This window comes from Sebastes fasciatus, chromosome 16 (assembly GCF_043250625.1).
Source record: "Sebastes fasciatus isolate fSebFas1 chromosome 16, fSebFas1.pri, whole genome shotgun sequence".
NCBI classification, from domain to species: domain Eukaryota; kingdom Metazoa; phylum Chordata; class Actinopteri; order Perciformes; family Sebastidae; genus Sebastes; species Sebastes fasciatus.
The window spans coordinates 8,037,686-8,058,957 of record NC_133810.1 but is presented as its reverse complement, the minus strand read 5'-3'; the positions used below and the strand labels follow the sequence as shown (position 1 = coordinate 8,058,957).

Genomic DNA, 21,272 nt, shown 5'->3' with positions numbered 1-21,272 from the left:
TTGTAGGTTGCACATGGTTTGTGTTTTGTGTGGGGGAATAAATAGAGGGAGGTAAATAAGTTGCAAAGTGTGACCACTTAACAAAATACTTGTTGTACACATGGTTGTACACCGACCGGCTCTGCTGCTCCTTTTTTTTGTCATTTGTGTTAAGATAAAAATGGTTTGATAGCTCAGGGATTTATATATATATATATATATATATATATATTTTTTTTTTTCCTCATAAAATAAAATGAAAAATGAATAAAACTAAATGGAGAGAAAAAAATATATAAATAATAAAAATATAATAAATAAATTAAATCTAAAATATATAAATAATAAAAATATAATAAATAAATAAAATATCAAATAAATAAAATATCAAATAAATAAATAAAACAAATAATAACTAAAATATCAAATAAATAATAAAAATATAAATACATATATACAATATAAAATATATAAAATATAAAATAAATAAATAAAATATATAAACAATATTTAAAATATAATAAATAAATAAATAAAATATTAAATAAAGTTAAATAAATGTAATTAGGCAGCTAGTTGTGCTGCTCCCTGCAGTACCGTACAGTAGTGTGTAGGGTGGTGGTGCTCCGCCTCTGACTGACTGATTGGTCCAGCTGTCACGTCGTCGCTCCACATCTCTCCTCACACTGGCCAATGCGCACAAAGCCCTTTCCTGTACCCTCTCTACTGTATCCAGACACCTTTGTGTGCACCATTACGACGCTGAACCTCTAATGGCCTCGTAGCACAAAACCCCCTCACACAGTTTAGTTGCTTTAGTACGGTAACAGGGCACACGATGCGTCCGGGTCTGGCGGGTCTAGCGGCGGAGATGCTGAGCAACGGTGCAACCTGCAGGACCAGGCCGAGGCTCGGCAGCCTGCTGACGGCTACTGGCACCACAACACCGCCGATGATGATGATGATGGTGTCAAGGAGGTTTCGCTCCACGTCCTCCATGCAGGGCTTCTCGGAGATGGCAAGAGAGAGGTCGAAGACTGTCACGTCGTTTTACAACCAGTCTGCTATTGACGTTTCCGCAGAAAAGGTACGAATGTGACTTGTTTTTGACCAGAAACGAGGGGAGTAAGCTAACTGTAGCTATTTGACCGATTTCCCCCCTGAAGACTTGAACGCAGCTTCGCTTTAGCAAATGCTTGTGCGGCGTTCAGGGACACTGGAAAAGCAAGTAAATATGAAGCTTTCTTCTATTTGTTTGCTGGATCCGCGTTTTCAAAGCTAGCTGGCTATATTAGTTATTCAAGGTAAAGGGAAAGTTGTCCTTATTTAAAATAGTATTCCTTTTTTTCTTCTTTTTTCCTCATAACAAAATGAAATATGGATAAAACAAAATGGAGAGAAAAAAATTAAATAAATAAACAATAAAAATAAAGAAAACTTAAACTCTTGTTTTTTTCCATATATATATATATATATATATATATATATATATATTTTCCTTTTTTTTCTTTCTTTTCCTCATAACAAAATAAAATAAAATATGGATAAAACAAAATGAAGAGAGAAAAAATAAAATAAATAAACTAAAAATACAGAAAACTTTCTTGTTTTTTTCCTTATATATATTTTTTCATTTTTTTCCCTTTCTTTTCCTAATAACAAAATAAAATAAAATGAAATATGGATCAAACAAAATGGAGAGAAAAAAAATAAATTGGAAGAAAGAAAGAAAACTTTAAAAAAAAGCCAACATAACTTTGGCAAGATCAATATCATGACCGATTTTCCCCCTGAGGACTTGAACGCAGCTTCTTCTTAGCAAATGCGTGTGCACCATTCAGGGACACTGAAAAAGCAAGTAAATACGATGTTTCTTCTACTTGTATGACGGATCCGCGTTAGCTTTCAACTGTAGCTGGAACCGCTATTTGACCGATTTTCCCCCTGAGGACTTGAACGCAGCTTCACTGTTCTTGAGAACATTTTGTTTTTTTTAAGCTACTGCTGGATAACATTCACTAATTTCGCACAAAATAACGCCATAATGTCGTAAAATAAACCCTGCCAGCTCTAAATGATTTGTTGCCTCTGGTGTTTATCGTACTAGAAAAGCTGAGCTGCTGTCATTTGGTGTCAAGTTTCAACGATGGAGGTCAAGTTGACCCAGCTCATGTGAAGTCAGCTTGAACTTGCAGAGTGTGTTTCCAAGAAATGTGTTGTCAATGATGGAAAGCTCTTTTCCCCATAACTGCAAAAACATGCATTACTCAATAGTTTGTCATATGATTTCTAACTTAAGATGATTTCACTTTCTGTTGTGCAAAGTATTTCTTCACAGTTAAATGAGGAAGGAATTTGCAGCTGCAAAATGAATAATACAACTATTATACTGTTTAGTGCAGAATGGAGCTGCAGATTTATTTTAAAGGTCCCATATTGTAAAAAGTGAGATTTTCATGTCGTTTATATGATAAAGCAGGGTTTAAGTGCTTTAGAAATACTGTTAAACTATCAAAAAGCTAAATATACGGAGAAACACACAGAAATTATGCGTTTGAAACAAGTTGTTAGGATGTCTGTCTATTTGTGATGTCACAAATCTACAATATTTAGACCATTACACGATTTTAAACGTAAATATTCTAAAAGTTTATTTCCTGTTGCAGTGGATGTAAATAACATCAGCTTACAGGAAATAAACATTGACCCAAACTGTTGCAATTCCATTACAATGCACTAAAACGGAGCGTTTCAGACAGAGGGTGAATACAGGTATATTCAGGCTGACAATACGAGGAAAATAAAGTGTTTTTTAAACATTACAGCATGTAAACATGTTTCTAGTAGAAACACAAAATACAAGTGTGAACCTGAAAATGAGCATGATATGGGACCTTTAAGTGCATGTATCCACTGATATCCAGGACCACAAATCTGGCTGATTGTAGTCAGCTGCAGTTTTTAGTCTTGTGACTTATAGTCACACATTAACCTGGTGCAGTGGGGCTCTGGAGGGGGATAAAAAAGGGGGAAAACTCAAAAGATTAAAGTTGCCCAATGATCTTTTCTCTAGAGCCACAGTCGGATCAGATTTTCCATGCATACATTGTGCTTCCATTTCTGCACAGAAGCACTTGAGCAAACCCTTTCACCGTGTCATAGCAGGGTAAACACAGGTGTAGCTTTTAAAAGTTAATTCATATCATATAGCCTATTCACATGCAGTATCTGTGTCTGCTTCTTGAGCCATATGTTGCCATTCATCAATAGTTTGTCATATGATTTCTAACTAATGATGATTTCACTTTGTGTTGTGCAAAACACACTTCACAAGTATTTCTTCACAGTTAAATGAGGAACGAATTTGCAGCTGCAAAATGAATAATACAACCATTATACTTGTTCAGTGCAGAATGGAGCTGCTGATTTATTTTTAAGTGCATGTATCCACTGATCTCCAGAACCACAAATCTGGCTGATTGTAGTCAGCTGCAGTTTTTTAGTCTTGTGACTTATAGTCACACACTAACCTGGTGCAGTGGGGCTCTGGAGGGGGATAAAAAGGGGGAAAAATCAAAAGATTAAAGTTATCCTAGAGCCACAATCAGGTTAGATTTTCCATGCATACATCGTCCTTCCAGTTCTGCACAGAAGCACTTGAGAAAACCCTTGCACCTTGTCATAGCAGGGTAAACAAAGGTGCAGCTTTTAAAAGTTAATTCATATCATCAGCCTATTCACATATCTGTCTCCGCATCTTGAGCCATATGTTCAACACAAACTTCACAAGTATTTGGCAGTTTGACACGTCAGCGACTGTATGCATTGCCTTGCGGTGCTTTGCTCCGGATAGTATAGGATAGTACGCCTATACTAACCGCTTTGAGTTATGTGTTCATGTTTGTCTTTTCTTTGCTCCCAAGTCTGTTTTACACCGCTGGTGGCTGCAGCTGGAAGACTTATCTTTTTGTTAAGAATGCATCCAAAAAACACATTAATTTAATGGAATACACTAGAGCTGCAACGATTAATCGATTAATTGTCAACTATTAAATTAATCGGCAACTATTTTGATTGTCGATTAATTGGTTTGAGTATTTTTTTTTTAAGAAAAATTAGTCAAAATTCTCTGACTCCAGTTTCTTAAATGTGAATATGAATGTGAATTTCTTTACTCCTCTATGACAGTAAACTGAATATCTTTGAGTTGTGGACAAAACAAGACATTTGAGGACGTCATCTTGGGCTTTGGGAAACACTGCTCCACTTCTTTCTTTTTTTTAAACCATTTTCTGACATTTTATAGACCAAACAACTAATCGATTTATCAAGAAAATAATCGATAGATTAATCGACAATGAAAATAATCGTTAGTTGCAGCTCTAAAGTAGACTAATGTAGTTATAGTCAGATGTACTTGTGTTCTAGATGGGGCAGTGATATAATGGTACATGTCCACAGCCTCCGTCCTTTCCACGCTTCCCATTCATTGCCTATGTAAACAGCCGTGCAATGCATTCTGGTAGTGTGGAGGCACGATGGACCATTTGCATAAAGTTGAGGTTTAGGCTACTTTATGCAAATCAGGGGCGTCTCTGCCGCCTCTGGAAACTCTCTAGAAACTTTTAATCCCAATGCTAGAAAGCGTGGCGATCCCTCGCGATAAAAAAAGAGTTAGTGAAGCCAGATAACGAAAAGCTATTGTTGGTATGTTGAACTCGCTTTGTAGTACAGGCCTCTGGTTTTAACATGAGATCCGATCCTATTGTGAACCAGGCCATCTCCAGATGTGCTCTGGCTAATCCAATCACAATGCCTTCTGCTGTTATTAACATGCATTATTTCAGATTGCATGTTAATGCAATGTGAGAATGGGGGTCTTAGCAAGCGTTGACAGTAACACCACTGCTTAGCTCACCTAAATAAGACCTTGATGTTATTGGCTGCAGCTTTATTACCAAGGCTGTCTTCACTTAGTACAGTTTATTTTGAGACATTTTACACTATAAAGTGTCTGTCGTGTTGATGTGATAACTATGGGCTGGCTTGGAATCATGTTGCACGACATTGTCTCGTAGGTGTAACGCCGTTTGTTGATCCGGTAATTTAATCCGTGCCCTGGAATCCAGTCATTCACTGAATCACTACCTAATATTTGGAGACACATCAGTAGTTTTCTCCTGTAATACATGAGCATCAGTGACCCTGCATATAAAAATGTTTTATATGTATGTGTCAGCTGGGATCGGCTCCAGCTTCCCCCGCGACCCTGAATAGGATAAGCGGTTATAGATAATGGACTTCAAGTAAAGTTTAAAAAAAGTTGTTTCTAGTGTTGGTACTGAAACTTTGGTACAGTTTAAGCACTAGTACTGAGAAATGTAACACAATAATACCCATCCCTAGTCATTTCTGAATGTGTGTTGGTCAGGAAATGTTTTTCTAAGTTTTACAGCTGTTTCTTTTGTAATCAATGTTGACAGCAAAAAGTCTGTATGGATCCCAGAGTGTCATGTGTCCTGTAGTCCTGACTGTAAATGTGTACGTGATCATACATGTGAATGTCTCCCCAGGCCTCGGTGCGACTGACCTTAGCGACCCTGCTGTATTCTGGGAAGTCTCCGGATGGACACCACATCTTGGTAATACATATTTCAGCTACATTGATAGAACTGTGTACCTTATATAATGAGAATCTCTTTGACCGCTGTGTGTTTCTTCACTCACTTGTTTTTTCGCTATCATCTGTTTGTGATCTCAGAGCAGTGCCAAGTACCTACACAAGGAGCTGCCTGTACGGATCGCCCATCGCATCAAGGGCTTCCGCAGTTTGCCCTTCATCATTGGCTGCAACCCCACCATCCTGCAAGTGGTAAGAGAGCACAAGTCTCCAGACAAACCCAGCACCGCTCTCGGCTACATTGTCGGAGCTATGCTTGAAGCGAGGGTGCGTCGTCGGACACGCAGCAGATTCTATAATAAGAAGGTGACAACTGGGCCACGGCACATGAATGAAAGGAAGGAATTGCTATCTAAAGGTGCTTTCACACAGCGTCCTACTGTCCTCGTGACAAAGTGTCCTTTGGCAACACACTAAACCCCAGTTCACCAGCAGTGAACGGATATATCCACACAAAAATGGCCAAGAAAGTGTTAATGCATTTGCTGATCATTCTCTTCATGCTAAGCTACAACTTACTCTATGAAGCTACGCAATGAGATTAGAGTAGCTTGTTCTTGGGATCGGACATAACCGGCAGCCGTGGTTGCAGACATGAGACGTTTTTGGACCAAGCAGTTCCTGGGACTCCCTGAGAGGAACTACCGACTCGGGAACTTCGCTTTTTTTCTGTTTGCATTCACACCGCCAACAGGAACTCTGTAGTGACGTAAGCTGGCCGGCGCTGCTCGCACACATCTCCAGCTGGGAGATCCACAAGCGGCAAGTTCGCTACGTTCCCTACAAGCTCCCTACAAGCTCCCTACAAGCTCTCTTAGCTCTTTTTTAAAGTAATATAATAATAAATAAACGAAAGTACCTGTTTCGATTTCAGTTCAAACCGGCTTCTTAGGCTCCGTTGGTGTGCTTTGTGCTACTGCATTAGCCTTTCCGCTGCTGCGTTAACCTTGCTGCTACTGCGTTAACCTTTGTCAAGGCCTATTGAAAGAGGCTGGGACACGGGCGGATATTGGTCTTGGGTTACGGGGTATAACAAATGTAGTGTAACTGGAGTTGCGGTCGTGCGTTGCGATTGGCTCAATTTCGGCGAGTACAGACCAGGTTTTACTGCGCATGTGTTGTACCCCAAAGAAATGACGCGTTGATGAAGCGTGACCCAGCCTCTTTCAAAAGGCCTTGGCCTTTTGTGCTATACCGCTCTCACTAGTTCTTGGGTTCAGTGGGCGTGTGCTCATGAACGAGTTAACTTCTGGACTTCACTGTCGGTCCATTTGTCCATGTTTTCGTCGTTACGAGCTGTTTGTGTTGTGTTGACTGTTGTTTACACGGCCAACAGGCTTTTACAAATGGCTCATGTGTCCGACCAGTCACCGTACACTTACGTCACTCGTGGTTCCTTTTGTCCTGCGAGAGTACCGTCTCTGAAATAGCAGCTTAAAACGGCGTTCTAAGACCTACGATCGTTCCTAGTTCTTGCGGCGCAGACACAATAAAAATGGGGGTTCTTAAAACTATGAAAAAGTTCCTCTGGTCCGAAAACGCCTATAATGATAGCGGCTGATTGTCTGAAAGCACTTAGCATAGAACATACATATTTTATATCTTACTGGCCTGTGTGTATAATACAGTTTTGACCTTCTCCGTGCACCTTGGAAGTAGGTGAGGTCGTGCCAGAAATCCCTCCTCTGCTTGTGTAATACAGTATAACGTGTTCTAGCAGCAGATGTAACCTTCAGTATTCAGTAGTTGGGTCAGTGTGACATGACCCAGTACCGATAAGCTTTTATATTCACAAGGGCAGGGAACAGAGTGAGTCTAAGGAGTTTCAAGGGTTGGTTCCCCTTTTTATTATTATTTTTTTTTTGACTTGTCTTTAGTGGTTAACCTCAATGGTATAAATGCACAGAAAGCACAACGAGCCTCATGCAAGAACCCACATTTGTTCTTAAATAAAAAGAGAATCACCACTTTTGTTTTACTGTATGTATCATTTTCTCTTTGCCACAAACAAAATCCACATGTGGTCCTGTCCTGTTGTAGGAACCAGTGATACTTACTACACTTTTAAAAATATTTTTCTGCCCTTGACAATTTCCAAACATGCTCCTACTTTTAACACTCCAATGAAAACTAATCACATTAAAGTGTGTTGAATATCCAGAGCATCCGGGACACATTAGCTGCTGTTGTTGAGTTGTTGAGTTTTTTTTTTTGGACAAACAAAATTCCTTAAACGCCCCTTTGTGCAGAGCTAGTGGCACAAGCCTCACACACAGAAGAACCTCCCCTAATAATACCCTTAAAACTATCCTCATATTCAGCAGAATGACATCTGCGCCTGGATCAACATGTCCTATGTTTTTTATGGTCGGTGGGAGGTTCTGGTTTGTCTCCACGGCCCCCATATGGGAACATTATGTTTCCCTGTGGGTCGATTCACCGCCTCTCCATGTCTTGTTGCTGGTGAACTTTCACCCAGATTCCTCCCTTTCTGGAGCTCCTCTACGGAGATTACATAAAGAGCACCTCCTTTATGTAGATTACATAAAGCCTAATGTAGGTCAGCGTGGCTTTACTCGCTCTTGTCAGCTTATCAAAAAAGAAAACAATACTTGAAGCAGATTATGATTTCAAGTTTGATACTGATTTAAAGTCATTTGAACTTGAATTTAACTGACGAGCAAAAGCTTTGGGTTGGAGTTGTTTGTACCGCGTAGAAGCGTCCTGAAATGATCTGTAATGTTAGCAACATGTGGATTTGTGGTGGTGTGTGGGGCCCAGTCAGGGGGTCGGTGCTGGTGGTGGGATGCTTTATGGTTCAATGGACGATCGCAGAGCATCAGTCTAACTGCCTCTCCTGTGCTTTCTTGCAGCATGAACTGTACATCAGAGCCTACCACATGCTCAGTGACTTTCCCCAGGTAAGTGTCTCCCACACAGGAAACACACACAGGGTCATAAGTTCAAGTTCTTAATTTCTCAGGGTGCGGTTTTACTTGCAATCATAAACAGGAAGTGTGAACATCTGTCGTCAAGACTTTAAATCTGCCTGCATGCAGCTAGTTCCAGGATTGGTTGATCTGTTCAGCACTTAGCCAATCCGAACTCTTAACTCCCATTTCCATTATGTTTTTCATTAAATCTATTGAATAAAAGTGACATATTCAAATTGCTGATTTGGTCCCCTAGAAGGTATTTGATTTACAGTTATGAATAAACAGAGAAAAGATGCATGTTTGACAAGCTGGACCTCATGTTTTGTATTTATTTACAAAATGCAACTACTCACAGTAGCACTCAAGAAAAAAGATTTTGGTGTCATTTAAGTTCTTTGGAAACTAAATAGATTTCTCGCTGCAAATTGTCAGACATTCACTCCTCAGTTAGTTAAACAAGTCTGGCTGTGTTGTGTGAGAGCCAATAAACCCTCAGGTTAGTTAGCACAGCAAAACGGCCCAGTCATCCTCTGAATCATTCTTAAAAGTGTAATACATAACTTTCTCTTTGGAAAATTCACTGACTGTGTGGTTAATGTTGAAGTGACTATCAGATTTATTTATTTTTTTGTCGAAGATATTGTCGACAGATTTTTTTTAAATTAAGTTAATAAATGCAAAATTCGGTGTGCTTAAAGGGGAACTTTGGTATTTTTCAATATGGACCTTATTTTCCCATGTTTTTGTGTCCAAGTGACTAACTCGCTTTGGCCAGTTACGCACGTTTAGTGGACGTAAACTGACCGTGAGGAGTTGCCCCGAGTGATTACATTGAAGTGTTCTCCCTCAATACTGGACCAAACATTGTTGTCCCCATTAGTCACTTAGACACAACAAAACTGGGTTTGAAAGATACCGAACTATCCTGACTATCAGATAAGGTGGAGGAGTAAAAAGATAAATGGCTAACAAAGGCTGACAAGTTGTGCAATCTTAGTTTGAGGGTTCAGGATGGATTCAGTTTCGGTAAACATGCACAGTGAGGAATGTGGCTCAGTCCTCGTCACTTATATCTTGACAGTGAGAGTGAAGAGCCTAAGCCTCGGCCCTGTAATCTGAACTCTTATGTCATTGTTGAGGTCTTGAAAGTATGACAAGTGTGTACATTTGATCCTGAGTTAGTACATGGACGACTAATTACAGACCTGCTGAACATGTTTTCTGTTCTGCACGCAACCATTTGTTCCTGCGTTTGGACTTATCAGTCCGATCTGAAAAGTTCTCCCCCGGCTCTCTATGCTAGTGAAAAACAAGTCAAAAACAGAAAAACATACCTCTGACATACTGTACATGTAATGGTATTCAGCTTTTCTGACCTGTATGAACAGGAAGGGGGCTTTTGTGAAAACAAATCCCATAAGAAATAAGCCCACCACTCTAATGTTGCATTCACACCAAGAGCGAAGCAAAATTTTCGCCTTTTCTGCCATCAACTATGGAAGAAATAACCACAGTTGCTGCTTTGTTACATGTTGTAACAAGATCCAGATCTGTCAGAAAACCAAACACCGTCATGTCTGGGTTCATAACATCACCCAGTGGCGAGCTGTATTGACATACAGTGCCTTTGCACTGACTGTATCTAGCAAGACAGCAGCAGGAGTTGACTATTGATTGTTCTGAACTGTAATGTGGGATGAGAAACAGTTTTCTGATTGTCAGAGGTCAAAAGATCTTTCTTTTGTAAGAACTGAGCCTGAGGAGTGCAGTCTGACAAACTTAAATATTTCTGCACGACATCTATTGCACATCTGTCCGTCCTGAGAGAGGGATCCCTCCTCTGTTGCTCTTCCTGAGGATTCTTCTATGTTTTCCTGTTAAGTTTTCCTCATCCACTGCAAGGGTGATAAAGGAGAAAGGGTGGCGTATGCTGTACAGTTTGTACAGATTGTAAAGCCCCCTGAGGCAAATATGTGATTTGTGATATTTGGCTATACATAATTGACTTGACTGTTCTTGTTTCAACTTAACAGCGATAGAAAAAAATGGCGAAGTAAACGCGATATGCTATGCTGAATTTATCAAGACAGGCTGACATGGAGGAAGTGAGTTTGCATTAACAAAACAGGAAGAGATTAGAAAACAAGGAAGCCTCTTAGTTGAAAATGTACTTTAAAAGTAAACAAAAGGCCCGTCTCTAAACTACAGCTTTTTATACGTCACGTTTTAAAGGGCCGATATGAAGTGCGTCTTTCTGTTTACAGATCAAGGACCAGGACGTTGAGGCTCGTTTCTGTAAGCTGGTGCAGGCGCTGCTGGACGACCACAAAGATGTGGTCACCATGATGGCCCAGGGCTTCAGGGAGTGTCGCAGACACATCCAGGTAAGAACGGCACCTCCGAAACTCCAACAACAGCCGTCAGTGTGTCAGTGTGCTGACTTGACTATGACTTGCCCCCAAACTGCATGTGATTATCATAAAGTGGGCATGTCTGTAAAGGGGAGACTCGTGGGTACCCATAGAACCCATTTTCATTCACATATCTTGAGGTCAGAGGTCAAGGGAACCCTTTGAAAATGGCCATGACAGTTTGTCCTCGCCAAAATGTAGCGTAAGTTTGGAGCGTTATTTAACCTCCTTCACGACAAGCTAGTATGACGTGGTTGGTACCAATGGATTCTTTAGGTCCTTAGATACCATTATCTTCACTCTAGCTTTAAAACTGAGCCCGCTACAACCTAAACATCCCAAGAGTTCAGCTCAAAACAACGCATGTCTGCGTCGCTCCTGGCCAGTTAGTACACGTGTCATGGACACTTTTGACAGTCCATGTAGATTTTAGTTTAATAGTAAATCAGTCTTTATTTGATGGGTTTCAGTAACTGTTTTTTTTATCCTGTTGTTGCAGGATGAGATGATCATCCGCAGCTTCCTGGATACAACACTGTGCTCTCGTCTGGGAATCCGAATGTTGGCGACGCACCACCTCGCCCTCCATGAAGAAAACGTACGTCTGAGTGTTTCTCTGATTTAAATGGTTTTTAAGCGTTTAGTTTTCCTGGAGCAGGATATGAGGGAGTTAGGGGTTGTTTGTTTGACACTTCCCCATCCTGCCTTGTCTGTGGCTCTTTTTGAAAAGCTCAGTAATTTCCTAAAACAGCTGATCATTGTAGTTTTTATCAAACATGACTGAAAGAAGAGGAAATGGCACATTTGTTGGGAAATACTTTCAGCTGTAGAGAAGCATGAATTGCAGGATTAACAGTATACAGTATGAGAAAGAAAAATCCCACACATTAAAACTACAGATTGAGATAAATTAGTCAGTTATTTAAAAATATTTCTTATTTAAAGTCGTATTTAAATAAATACAGTTTCTTTCTTTGATTTCAGTAAAAAGTAAAATGTTTCTGTTCTTGTTTCAGGCTGATTTTGTTGGGATCATATGCAGACGTCTCTCCCCCAAAAAGATCATCGAGAAGTGGGTGGACTTTGCCAGGTGAGTCACACAGGTTTATTTATTTATCACCTTTAGATGACTTTCCGCTCCTGTACGAGCGCTCTGTTGACTGAGGGAAGTCAGAGTTCAGCTGATAAACTCCCACGAACTCGCAGTTCGACACCTAGAGCTGTGAATGAGATATGAGCTATCATCTTTGTTTACCTTCCGTTATCTTATCAAACGACCTTTTTTAGAGTGTGATTTTTACTGAGTTCAAAAGAAAGTTTACGATGAAAGTTCAAAGAGTTTATGGACTAATAATCAGCTTGTAATAATGGATTTATCAGTTGTAATTGTTTGGGGCACCGTACAGCTGCTGAACACAATGATATCAGCACATGTGAAGTTTTATTGCAATTACAATACATTTGTATGATCAATAAATATTGTGTGTAAATAAATTAAATCAAGTAAATATGTAATTAATATTATATTTATCTATAATATATTTATATTTCTTTATATATAATATAAAGAAATTAAATTAAATCAAGTTAATAAATAAAAATAGATATGTAAATAAAGACTAAAAATACATATATATATATATATATACTATAATATAATATAAATTCTTTATATATATTTAAAGAAATTAAATTAAATCATAATAAAATGTAATTAAAGACTAAAAACAGCAGGTATAAATCAACAGCAGAGACAAATAAAATTAAAATGGTAAAGTCTATGTTAAGAATTGAAATACACCAAAAGAAACAACCATAGTAATGATATATACTCTTACCCCTTTTTTTAAATCTAGTGCCATCATCATAATCATTGTACTTTGTGTTTTCTTGTGTTAAATGTTATCATACTAACACGCTGAACTAGGATGGTAAACATTAACGGCTCCTCTCGTCCACCAGGCGTCTGTGTGAGCACCAGTACGGTAACTCGCCCAGAGTGAGGATCAACGGACACGTAGCGGCTCGCTTCCCCTTCATCCCTCTGCCTCTGGATTACATCCTGCCCGAGCTGCTCAAGAACGCCATGAGGTAACCTCACCAGCACTCACACATACTGTACATGAAGGTAGTTGATACCTCCAGCTTCAACAGCTGTTGCACCTGTTTAATGAACTTGAGATCTAGAGATTGAAATCACAGCGCAACATTGTGGGCTCATGGATGAAGGGTTGTCTTACTTCCTATATCAGGTATTAAACCTGCAGAAACTGTTGTATGTTTTACTTCAGTTCGCTGTACTGTCAGTAAAGCAGTAAAACAGTAGTTCATACCCGATCCTTCACGTTACAAAATCAAAGTAGATTACAGCACCTACACACAAAACAAAACCTCCTTTCCAGATTCCAATCCAACCCCCCAAAAGTAAAAATTGTATTGTAAATATTCCAAGAAAAAACTCAGAATTTACAAGAAAAAACTTAAATATTCTCTGATTATTTTGCGAGTAAAAAATTATGAAAGTCTCTGAGATTAAAGTTACAAATTTACAAGAAAATAAACTATGAAAAATTGTTTTTGGAACCACATCACTTCACTTTGAAAGGTTGGATCAACCTCATCACACCACAGACGTTGCTGTTAAGCACTGAGGTAACGTGAGCCACCAAGTGCAAAAAATATATTAATTATATTAGTATTTATTTATGTTTATAAAAGAAAGAACATGAAAGAAAGCACGTATATGTATGTTTCAGGACCTTCGTCTCACTCGGAGGCAATGCTTACACCGAATTCACAGCAGGCAGCAGCGAAGTGTGGCGCTGCAACAATTACCATAAAAAAACTACTTTAGACGCAACAAAATTCAGACGGCGGCCTGCGTTGCCACGATCTTGTGCTCTTCGGGTCACGTTACCGCGTTGTTTAACGGTCGCGTCCGCGGTGTGATGGGCAAAGTGAAGGGATGTGGTTCTTTGGCCAAAAAAACCCACTATTTTCCGAGTTTTTTCCACAGAAATTCAGATATTTTTCCCAGAATATTACCCCCTTTTTTTCCTACAGTGGCCCCAATTTCGCTGTCGTAAATGATAGAATCCCTTAAACAAAAAAAAATAAATCGGCTACGTGAAACTTAACAGAAGAAGACAAAATGTCTAGATGAGATTTCATCATAAAGATCAAATGTTTGGTGAAAGTAGCACAAATCCCAATTTAAACAGCTTCATGTAAAATCAATTTGAATTTTCTGGTATATGAATCTCCTTTCATATCAAATCTTTTTTTGTATGTGATGAAACCTACAGTATGAGATGAAAAAATGAAATAACAAAAACAAAAAGAACACGACAATGGAAATGAGAAATGAGACGACGTTGCTGACCAGTCCTTATTTGGTACCCGTTTTGCTCTCGTACATGCAGGACTGCACGGTTCAGCTCATGGAAATGAGCCAGTAGATAAGTGGTCGCAAACGACAGAGTGAAACTAAAATAACCTTTGTTCAGTATGAGAAGCACTCGAGTGTTGTGATGTTCCACAGCCACCCAATAAAACAAAATACAACATATCCTGTCAGGACGGTCCATTTAAGACTTTGTTGACCTACCTTGCAAACCTTAAAGTACTAATACTAATAAACTCTGTATGCAGAAGAGTTCACACGGTCACGTATAGCTCAAGTAGAAACGCATTAACATAAATGCAGGTTTGTTAAAAATAAAAAGCATTAACTCTTAAACTCACAAACTCTTATTTGAATTATGTCTTCTCAAATACAGTTATCTACAAATACAGCTACTCATGCTGACGCTCTGTCAAATCCATATTAATGTAAATATATTCATTCATTGAGGCTTATATAATCATGTTGGATTCCCTCTTATGGTTTTCTTTCTGCTGTTCCTCAATAACATCTGTGGACTTGACCTTTGAGTCTTTTTTGAGATGAGAATAGAGTTGGGTTGGTTTTGCCGGTCTGGTCTGGTCCAGTCTGGTCTGGTCTGGTCTGGTCTGGTCTGGTGTGGTGTGGTGTGGTGTTGGAGCTTTAACCAGTTTGATTTAATGAAACCGGCTTAACAGGCATTTGTCATTATTACACAGTCTGGCAAATTAAAAAGTAGCCGACATCAGCAACCTTTGCCGAGCCGGCGACGTGAAGAAGATCACATTTAAGTAGTTGTTGTGTTTGTTTACTAGAAAATGTGTTTTTTGAAAACTTAATCTGCACCAATATGGCACATATTTTGGATTTGAAGCTGATGAAAGAGGTGAGCCGAGGCAACCTGTGAACACTGCAGGAAAAAAGTCACGGCAAAGTCATTATGTTCCACTCGGGTGCAGATGCTGAGTCAAGTGTGACACCTAGTGGTAAAATTCGGTATGCCAAGACTAATATCAAACAGATTTTAAACGGCCCAACTCTAGATGAGAGCACAGTTTACTCCCCGTGACATCCATCTATTTGTCTCCTTCAGGGCCACCATGGAAAGCCATCTGGACACTCCATACAATGTGCCCGATGTGGTCGTCACCATCGCCAATAACGACATTGATTTCGTCATCAGGTGAGCGGCTAAATGTCTGTTCTATTGCTACTGGATTTTAAAAAATCTGCATAAAATATCCAACCCTGAACTATAAATGAAATCCTACGGCGGGGCTGCCGTTGCCGCCTTCCCTCCTCCAGTATGAAATCCAGCTTCCATCCATCCAGTCCTTGTCAGAAACAGAAACAAAGAGAAGGATATTACAGTAGCCGACTACTGTGCCGCTCAAATATAACTTTTCTTTTTCCTCTTAAGGATTTCAGACCGTGGTGGCGGCATACCTCACAATATTGTAGACAAGGTGATGGACTACCACTTCAGCACGGCTGAGGAGAGCGCACAGGACCCTCGCATGAGCAACCTCTTCAACAACATTACCAACAGTGGAAACCAGTCCAACCCGATGCACGGGTGAGGATATGAATGTACAAGTGGTTTTGTTAGATGTCTACACTGACAAAAACGGTACCAGAAGTTCTCAATTGATTTCTAAAAGTCTGGCACGTACAAGAAAAATCCCCTTTTTTGTTTTATGGCAGTAGACATTGTGCAATATCATCACCATCTGGTAAAAGACTAGGGCTGGGCGATGTGGCCTAAAAATCTCAGATTTTATGCATGACGCGTCACTTTGCGGCCATCGCAGCACTGTTTTTATTGTGCTTTTAACAACTGGAACTTGCAAAACACAACTCTTCCCATAAGAGGTCATACAAAGCATAATAATAATAATTGTACATTTGTAATAAACAATCTGTCATATAATACAAATTTACAGTTTACAGAAGAGTGTGCCCTACAAACAGTCTTACCAACAGAAAAAAAGTAATAAATAAATAACACAAATAATAATATTAAATATATTAACAAAAAATAAATAAATAAAATAAAAAAAGGGCTAGATGCCTATTACCCTTGTCAGCGAACTAATTGGTGTATCGGCAGAGGGTCTGGCAATCAGGTGTGACTAAATAGTATAACTTTCTTCAAACTTGCGGTCATTATTTACTTAAATTGTACTTTACTTTGCTATTATTGTCTAATGAGAGATGAGGACAAAAATCAGACTTCAAGGATTTTTATTTTTATTGAAACAAAAATAGCCCACAATGTGCAATAATCACATCAAATAAATTACAGAGATAGACCATAAAAACTAATTTGCTCATACGTAGGGCTATAAATGAATGAATAAATAGACGTATGTCAACATATAAAATAAAAGACGTGGCTCTGTCGAGGCTGTCTGTCTATCGATGTCCTCCGGTGTGTTCCAGTCCCCGGGACATCACCCAGATGCTGGAATAAATCAGTCCTGCTGCGACAGTCGTGTGCTCGAGGAAAAGTCTTGCGTCGCGTTTACTATGAGCTATGAGACCTCAGAGAAGCGGTGGCAGTTCTGTAATATAATTACTCAAGTTAAAGAGAAAATCTGTTTTCTTTTCTATTCTATTAATTTGAATCGATTCATAAAATTGATTTTTGCCGAGCTCTACAAAAGACATATACAGACGGGTGACGAACGAATGGAAAAACCTGAATAAAAACAAAACTGGTTCAAATATAAATAATACATTTGGTGTCTGAATTATAGAGTTAATATCTCTGTTGAAATAGTTATTATTGAAGGAAAGAAGAAAAACATCAACATTCAACAGTATTGTATGTTCTCACATTCGTGTCGACACGGCCCTTTGCCACCCGTATTTACCTGCAGGTGGCATTTCACAGTTCATCTACGCTCAGTTTCATGTTTTACCAACAACAGATCATTTTCAACCTCAGTTTCTTTGTGTCCTGCAGGTTTGGTTTCGGCCTGCCCACGTCCAGAGCCTACGCTGAGTACCTGGGCGGCTCTCTGTCCCTACAGTCTATGCAGGGCATCGGCACCGACGTCTACCTGCGTCTGCGCCACATCGACGGCAAAGGAGAGAGTTTCCGCGTGTAAAAGGTCATCGTCGTAGATCCCAACCTTGAAATCAGGCCATGCAGGAGTACAGAGGGGTCCCCCCACCATGAAGACAGGCATGGACTACAGGACTTTGGTCCACAAAGTGAGCGTACACACAGTTTGTTGTCAGGAAGCTCCTAAATTCACCAAACCCACTACTTTACGTTCTTTTTTGTTGTTTTGCCTTAGACTTATTATAAGCTATGTTAGCTCTCAAGTTGATGATTTCAGTTGCGTTTCCTTTGTGTTTTGTACCCTGTGGCATGTCGTCTTGAAGTTTTAAAGGGCCGTATGAACTTTTGAATGTTTAGGTTATCGGGACAAACTGTGCATGATGTTAATGTGGAAGGAAAAGAAAAAAAAGAGCTTCAGTTTTAAAGAAGTTCACTTTTGAAGTTACTTGTGGCGTAGCCTCAAAATAAGAACAGACGTTTTGATTAACTTCTGAGACACTCCAGCAACCCTGTCAAAATCTCCTCAAAGCTGCTCACGTTACATGATGATCAATACAGTTTGAACAACCGATATCAAAATCTAAGGTCTACAAGAGAAAAACAGCAGTACACAAGAATAGAAGTGTCCTAGTCATATGCTGTAAACCTCAACTCTTGACAAACCTTAGCTATATTCTACAAAAAAGACTGCCAAAACACCAAAAGCTCATTAACAGATTTCTGTCTTTGTTCTGTTTTGAGAACACACGCCGTGATGAACATCTTTGTTCAGCAGTATTTTTTGTGGAGCTTCCGGGCAGGGAAGCCGACAGAGATGTTCAGTTGCCTTACTGTGTGACGCTCGTCCTTCAAACCGCATGCCGACGTTTTTCTTTTTGTTGCCTTTATCGGCTCACACAGATGCACACTGTGTTTATCGTGTAGATCTCCCGTTTGTAATGCTCAACACTTGCATCTATCATAGCATAGCTTTTGACTTTATTTTAACTTTCAGATTAACAGTATACCACAGAAGTATTGTCTAATATTGTCTTCTTTTTTTCCGTTTTATTTGACTTTAGATTTTCTTTTTTTGTTTTCTTGTAGAAAGTGTGTTAGTTGTATGTGTCTGTCTTTTTGAAATAAGTTTTTTATGTAAGAATACATTTCAAGATGGGTCAACGACAGAGTTTCTGCACTGTTAACTGATGAAGTTCAGATCGGCTGAGGTTGCAAGTCATTTTTAAGGTCCATTATCTCAAGATCACAACTTGATTACATCATTAACTTGAGACAAGTATTTCTTTATTTTTGCACCAATTCCTGATAATGTAGAAATATTCAGTTCCCTCGCGTAAACTCGTAAAACGTGTCGTCCGACCACTTCCAAAGGCAAAAGTGTTAATACCTGTTAAGAATGGCCACAAACCTGCCATCTCCTGGCTTCCTCTCTAATCACTCTCCAATAATCATGTGTCTTTTTTCAAGTCTTTGTTGGTCTCGACTTGTACAAATGGGGATAACGTGGTGTTGCACTTGGGTTATAGACACAAGAAAAGGGGGATGGAAGTAGTTGTGTAGTTGTATGGCTGGCCAACGTCTGCGTAAAGTGGTATCTGTTTTTCAGAAAGTTACAAGAATTGTCGGACGCAGCCTCTATCAATTCAGCCGCCAAAAAAGGGTGTTTCAGACGCTGTTAAACGATCCAGCAAGCCGGCCGTCGGCCGTCGGCCAGTTTGGGGCCGTCGGTGAGCATCTGTCAGCCTAGTTTTTGCAGTGTATCCTGCATCGTCGGCTTTAGACTGCCTGCGTCAGTGTTTTTTTTGGCAGATTAAGCATGTTGAATCGGCGGCGAGAAGAGAAATCACTGTCACCCATCGCCGCTAGTTCTGTGATGTCGGCTTGGTGTGTCTGGGCCTTTTAGTTTGAAGCACATTGAGTCACTAGTGCAGCAACCAAGGCCTATTGACAGACTCTGGGACACGGTTTAGAGCTATGGGGTATGACACATGCGCAATTTAACTGAATCATTGGCTCAATTTTGCCGATTGCATATCAGATTTTACAGTGCATGTGTTGTACCCGAAAGATATGACGCGTTGATGGTGCGTGACATCTTCTCTTTTCAACCTCCTTGGCAGCAACCAGCCACCCACAAACATACTGGGTTTTTTAAGCCTGTCATTTCAAATTGGTGATTCAATTTGAACGATATCTCTCGTTATCAAAACATTTCTTTCTTGTTATGTCACCTGAAACATCTAATCATCTATCCAAAGTCAGTTTCAGTCATTCCTCTCGACCTGAAGACAAAAACATCTTGGAAAATAAATCATCACGGATAAAAAAAAAACGTTGCTCTCAAACAAAATGACTAAATATTGAAGTTGTGATCTCAAAATAATGTACCAAAAATGATGATCAAACCCAGGCCTCTCTGAGTTCACAGTTAAGAGTTATATGAGTCAAATAATACAGCTCAAAAAACAACTGAAGCCGAGTCATGAAGTTATAAATTTGCCCCAATAGATAAACTCCTCAAACACTCCTCAAACACTCCTCACATGTTGCTGAACATTCCCCAGTGGACACCAGCTGAATATTCACATTAATCTTATCTTTTGGGAGCATTTGTTATTATATCAGCTAATACTGTCTATCTTTTTGAATCAGTAAGGACATTGTGTGTTAATCTAAAGCTGCATATTAAAAGCTTTAGAAGCACATACATTGTATAGTCTACCTAACGGGAAATTGTTTTTTTTGTCTTTTGAAAACCTGAAATGTTTTATATCTTACAAATAAGTAACTGGTTCATTTGGATTTGCACTCACAATGTAATGCAAACTGTGATTTTTAGCTCGTGAACCAGTTATTTCAGTCGTAAGATATATCAAAATTTAGTTTTTGAAAGGCTTGTATTTATTTTGACATTTTATGAAACAGAAATAACCCGGTATAAATCACAGTTCCAGAGTGACGGACAACGGCCTGTATTATCTGTACCTGTATTCTTGCTGAGGCCGTGTATATGAATTAACGTGTCTATTGTAAGGTTTTGAAGGTGTAGTATATTATGTAGTTTATGCATGTAAAAGCAAAAGGGGGGGAGTTAACACCACAGAGCTGCCAGACGCTGGGAAACAATGATTAAAGGTTTGTGTCCCTTTTGAGACGCATTAATGGGTAGCCAGCATCATTCTGAGATTTTCTTCTATTCCGAGATGTTACTGGTAAAATGTTGAAAATGTTGGTGGCATGAAAATGTGTCATGTCTGCTCTCTGCTGGCCTGAAAAGAAAAGTGCAGAAAAGTAGTATTCTTGGGCATCATTTTTAGTTTTTAGAAGCGGAGGAGGATGTACGACATATGAGGTCATTTCTATTTTCCAGGTTTCTGATTTTGTAATTTTTGCAGATAGAAATGATAGTCGGCAACAGCAAAAAAAACAAAAAAAACATTTCAAGATCATCTCCAGTACTTTGCCAAATATTGGAGTTGTGTTACTGACTTAAATGTGCTGCCATGGAGTGTTTAGCCTCCTAGACTGAAATTAGTTTCTCTCACGTTTTTTCTGTTTTGTTCAGAACTCTGTATAGACATTAAATTCTACTTGGTTGGAACTTTGAGAGTGATCTTCATTTGTGACTGAATCTGTTGAATTTACATAGTTGGTATGAAATATGAAAGTTACACGTCTGTGGTCTCTCTTGTGAGCCTTTTGGGGAAATTAACCACAGCTAGCTCCTTATTGTGGTGGTATCTCGACATACTGAAGACAGTCAGATTCGGCATTAAGATTGAGCAGCAAAGGCCCAACCCAAACCCTACATCTG

General features: G+C 39.3%; 1 protein-coding gene and 1 long non-coding RNA gene across 2 annotated transcripts; one reads left to right on the top strand and one right to left on the bottom strand.

Annotated features, from left to right (window-relative positions):
- The first annotated feature begins 678 nt into the window (after positions 1-678).
- Positions 679-18,080, top strand: bckdk (branched chain ketoacid dehydrogenase kinase). Its single transcript, XM_074609949.1, has 11 exons — positions 679-1,066; positions 5,553-5,621; positions 5,741-5,851; positions 8,533-8,580; positions 10,860-10,979; positions 11,506-11,604; positions 12,023-12,096; positions 12,969-13,097; positions 15,482-15,571; positions 15,809-15,964; positions 17,357-18,080. The coding sequence occupies exons 1-11, from the start codon at positions 818-820 to the stop codon at positions 17,499-17,501; spliced, it is 1,290 nt and encodes a 429-aa protein (XP_074466050.1). The 5' UTR covers positions 679-817; the 3' UTR covers positions 17,502-18,080.
- A 970-nt stretch (positions 18,081-19,050) lies between these two features.
- LOC141752215 (uncharacterized) lies at positions 19,051-21,060 on the bottom strand. Its single transcript, XR_012590180.1, has 2 exons — positions 19,602-21,060; positions 19,051-19,130 (listed from the first exon to the last, which is right to left on the bottom strand). It is a non-coding gene; the product is annotated as an uncharacterized LOC141752215 (long non-coding RNA).
- Positions 21,061-21,272: the final 212 nt, after the last annotated feature.

Excerpts from the sequence above, each read along its gene's own strand:
- bckdk (XM_074609949.1), top strand. The coding sequence starts at position 818 with ATGCGTCCGGGTCTGGCGGGTCTAGCGGCGGAGATGCTGAGCAACGGT. Across the intron at positions 12,097-12,968 it reads AAGTGGGTGGACTTTGCCAG|GCGTCTGTGTGAGCACCAGT; the intron begins GTGAGTCACACA and ends CTCGTCCACCAG. Across the intron at positions 13,098-15,481 it reads CTGCTCAAGAACGCCATGAG|GGCCACCATGGAAAGCCATC; the intron begins GTAACCTCACCA and ends TGTCTCCTTCAG.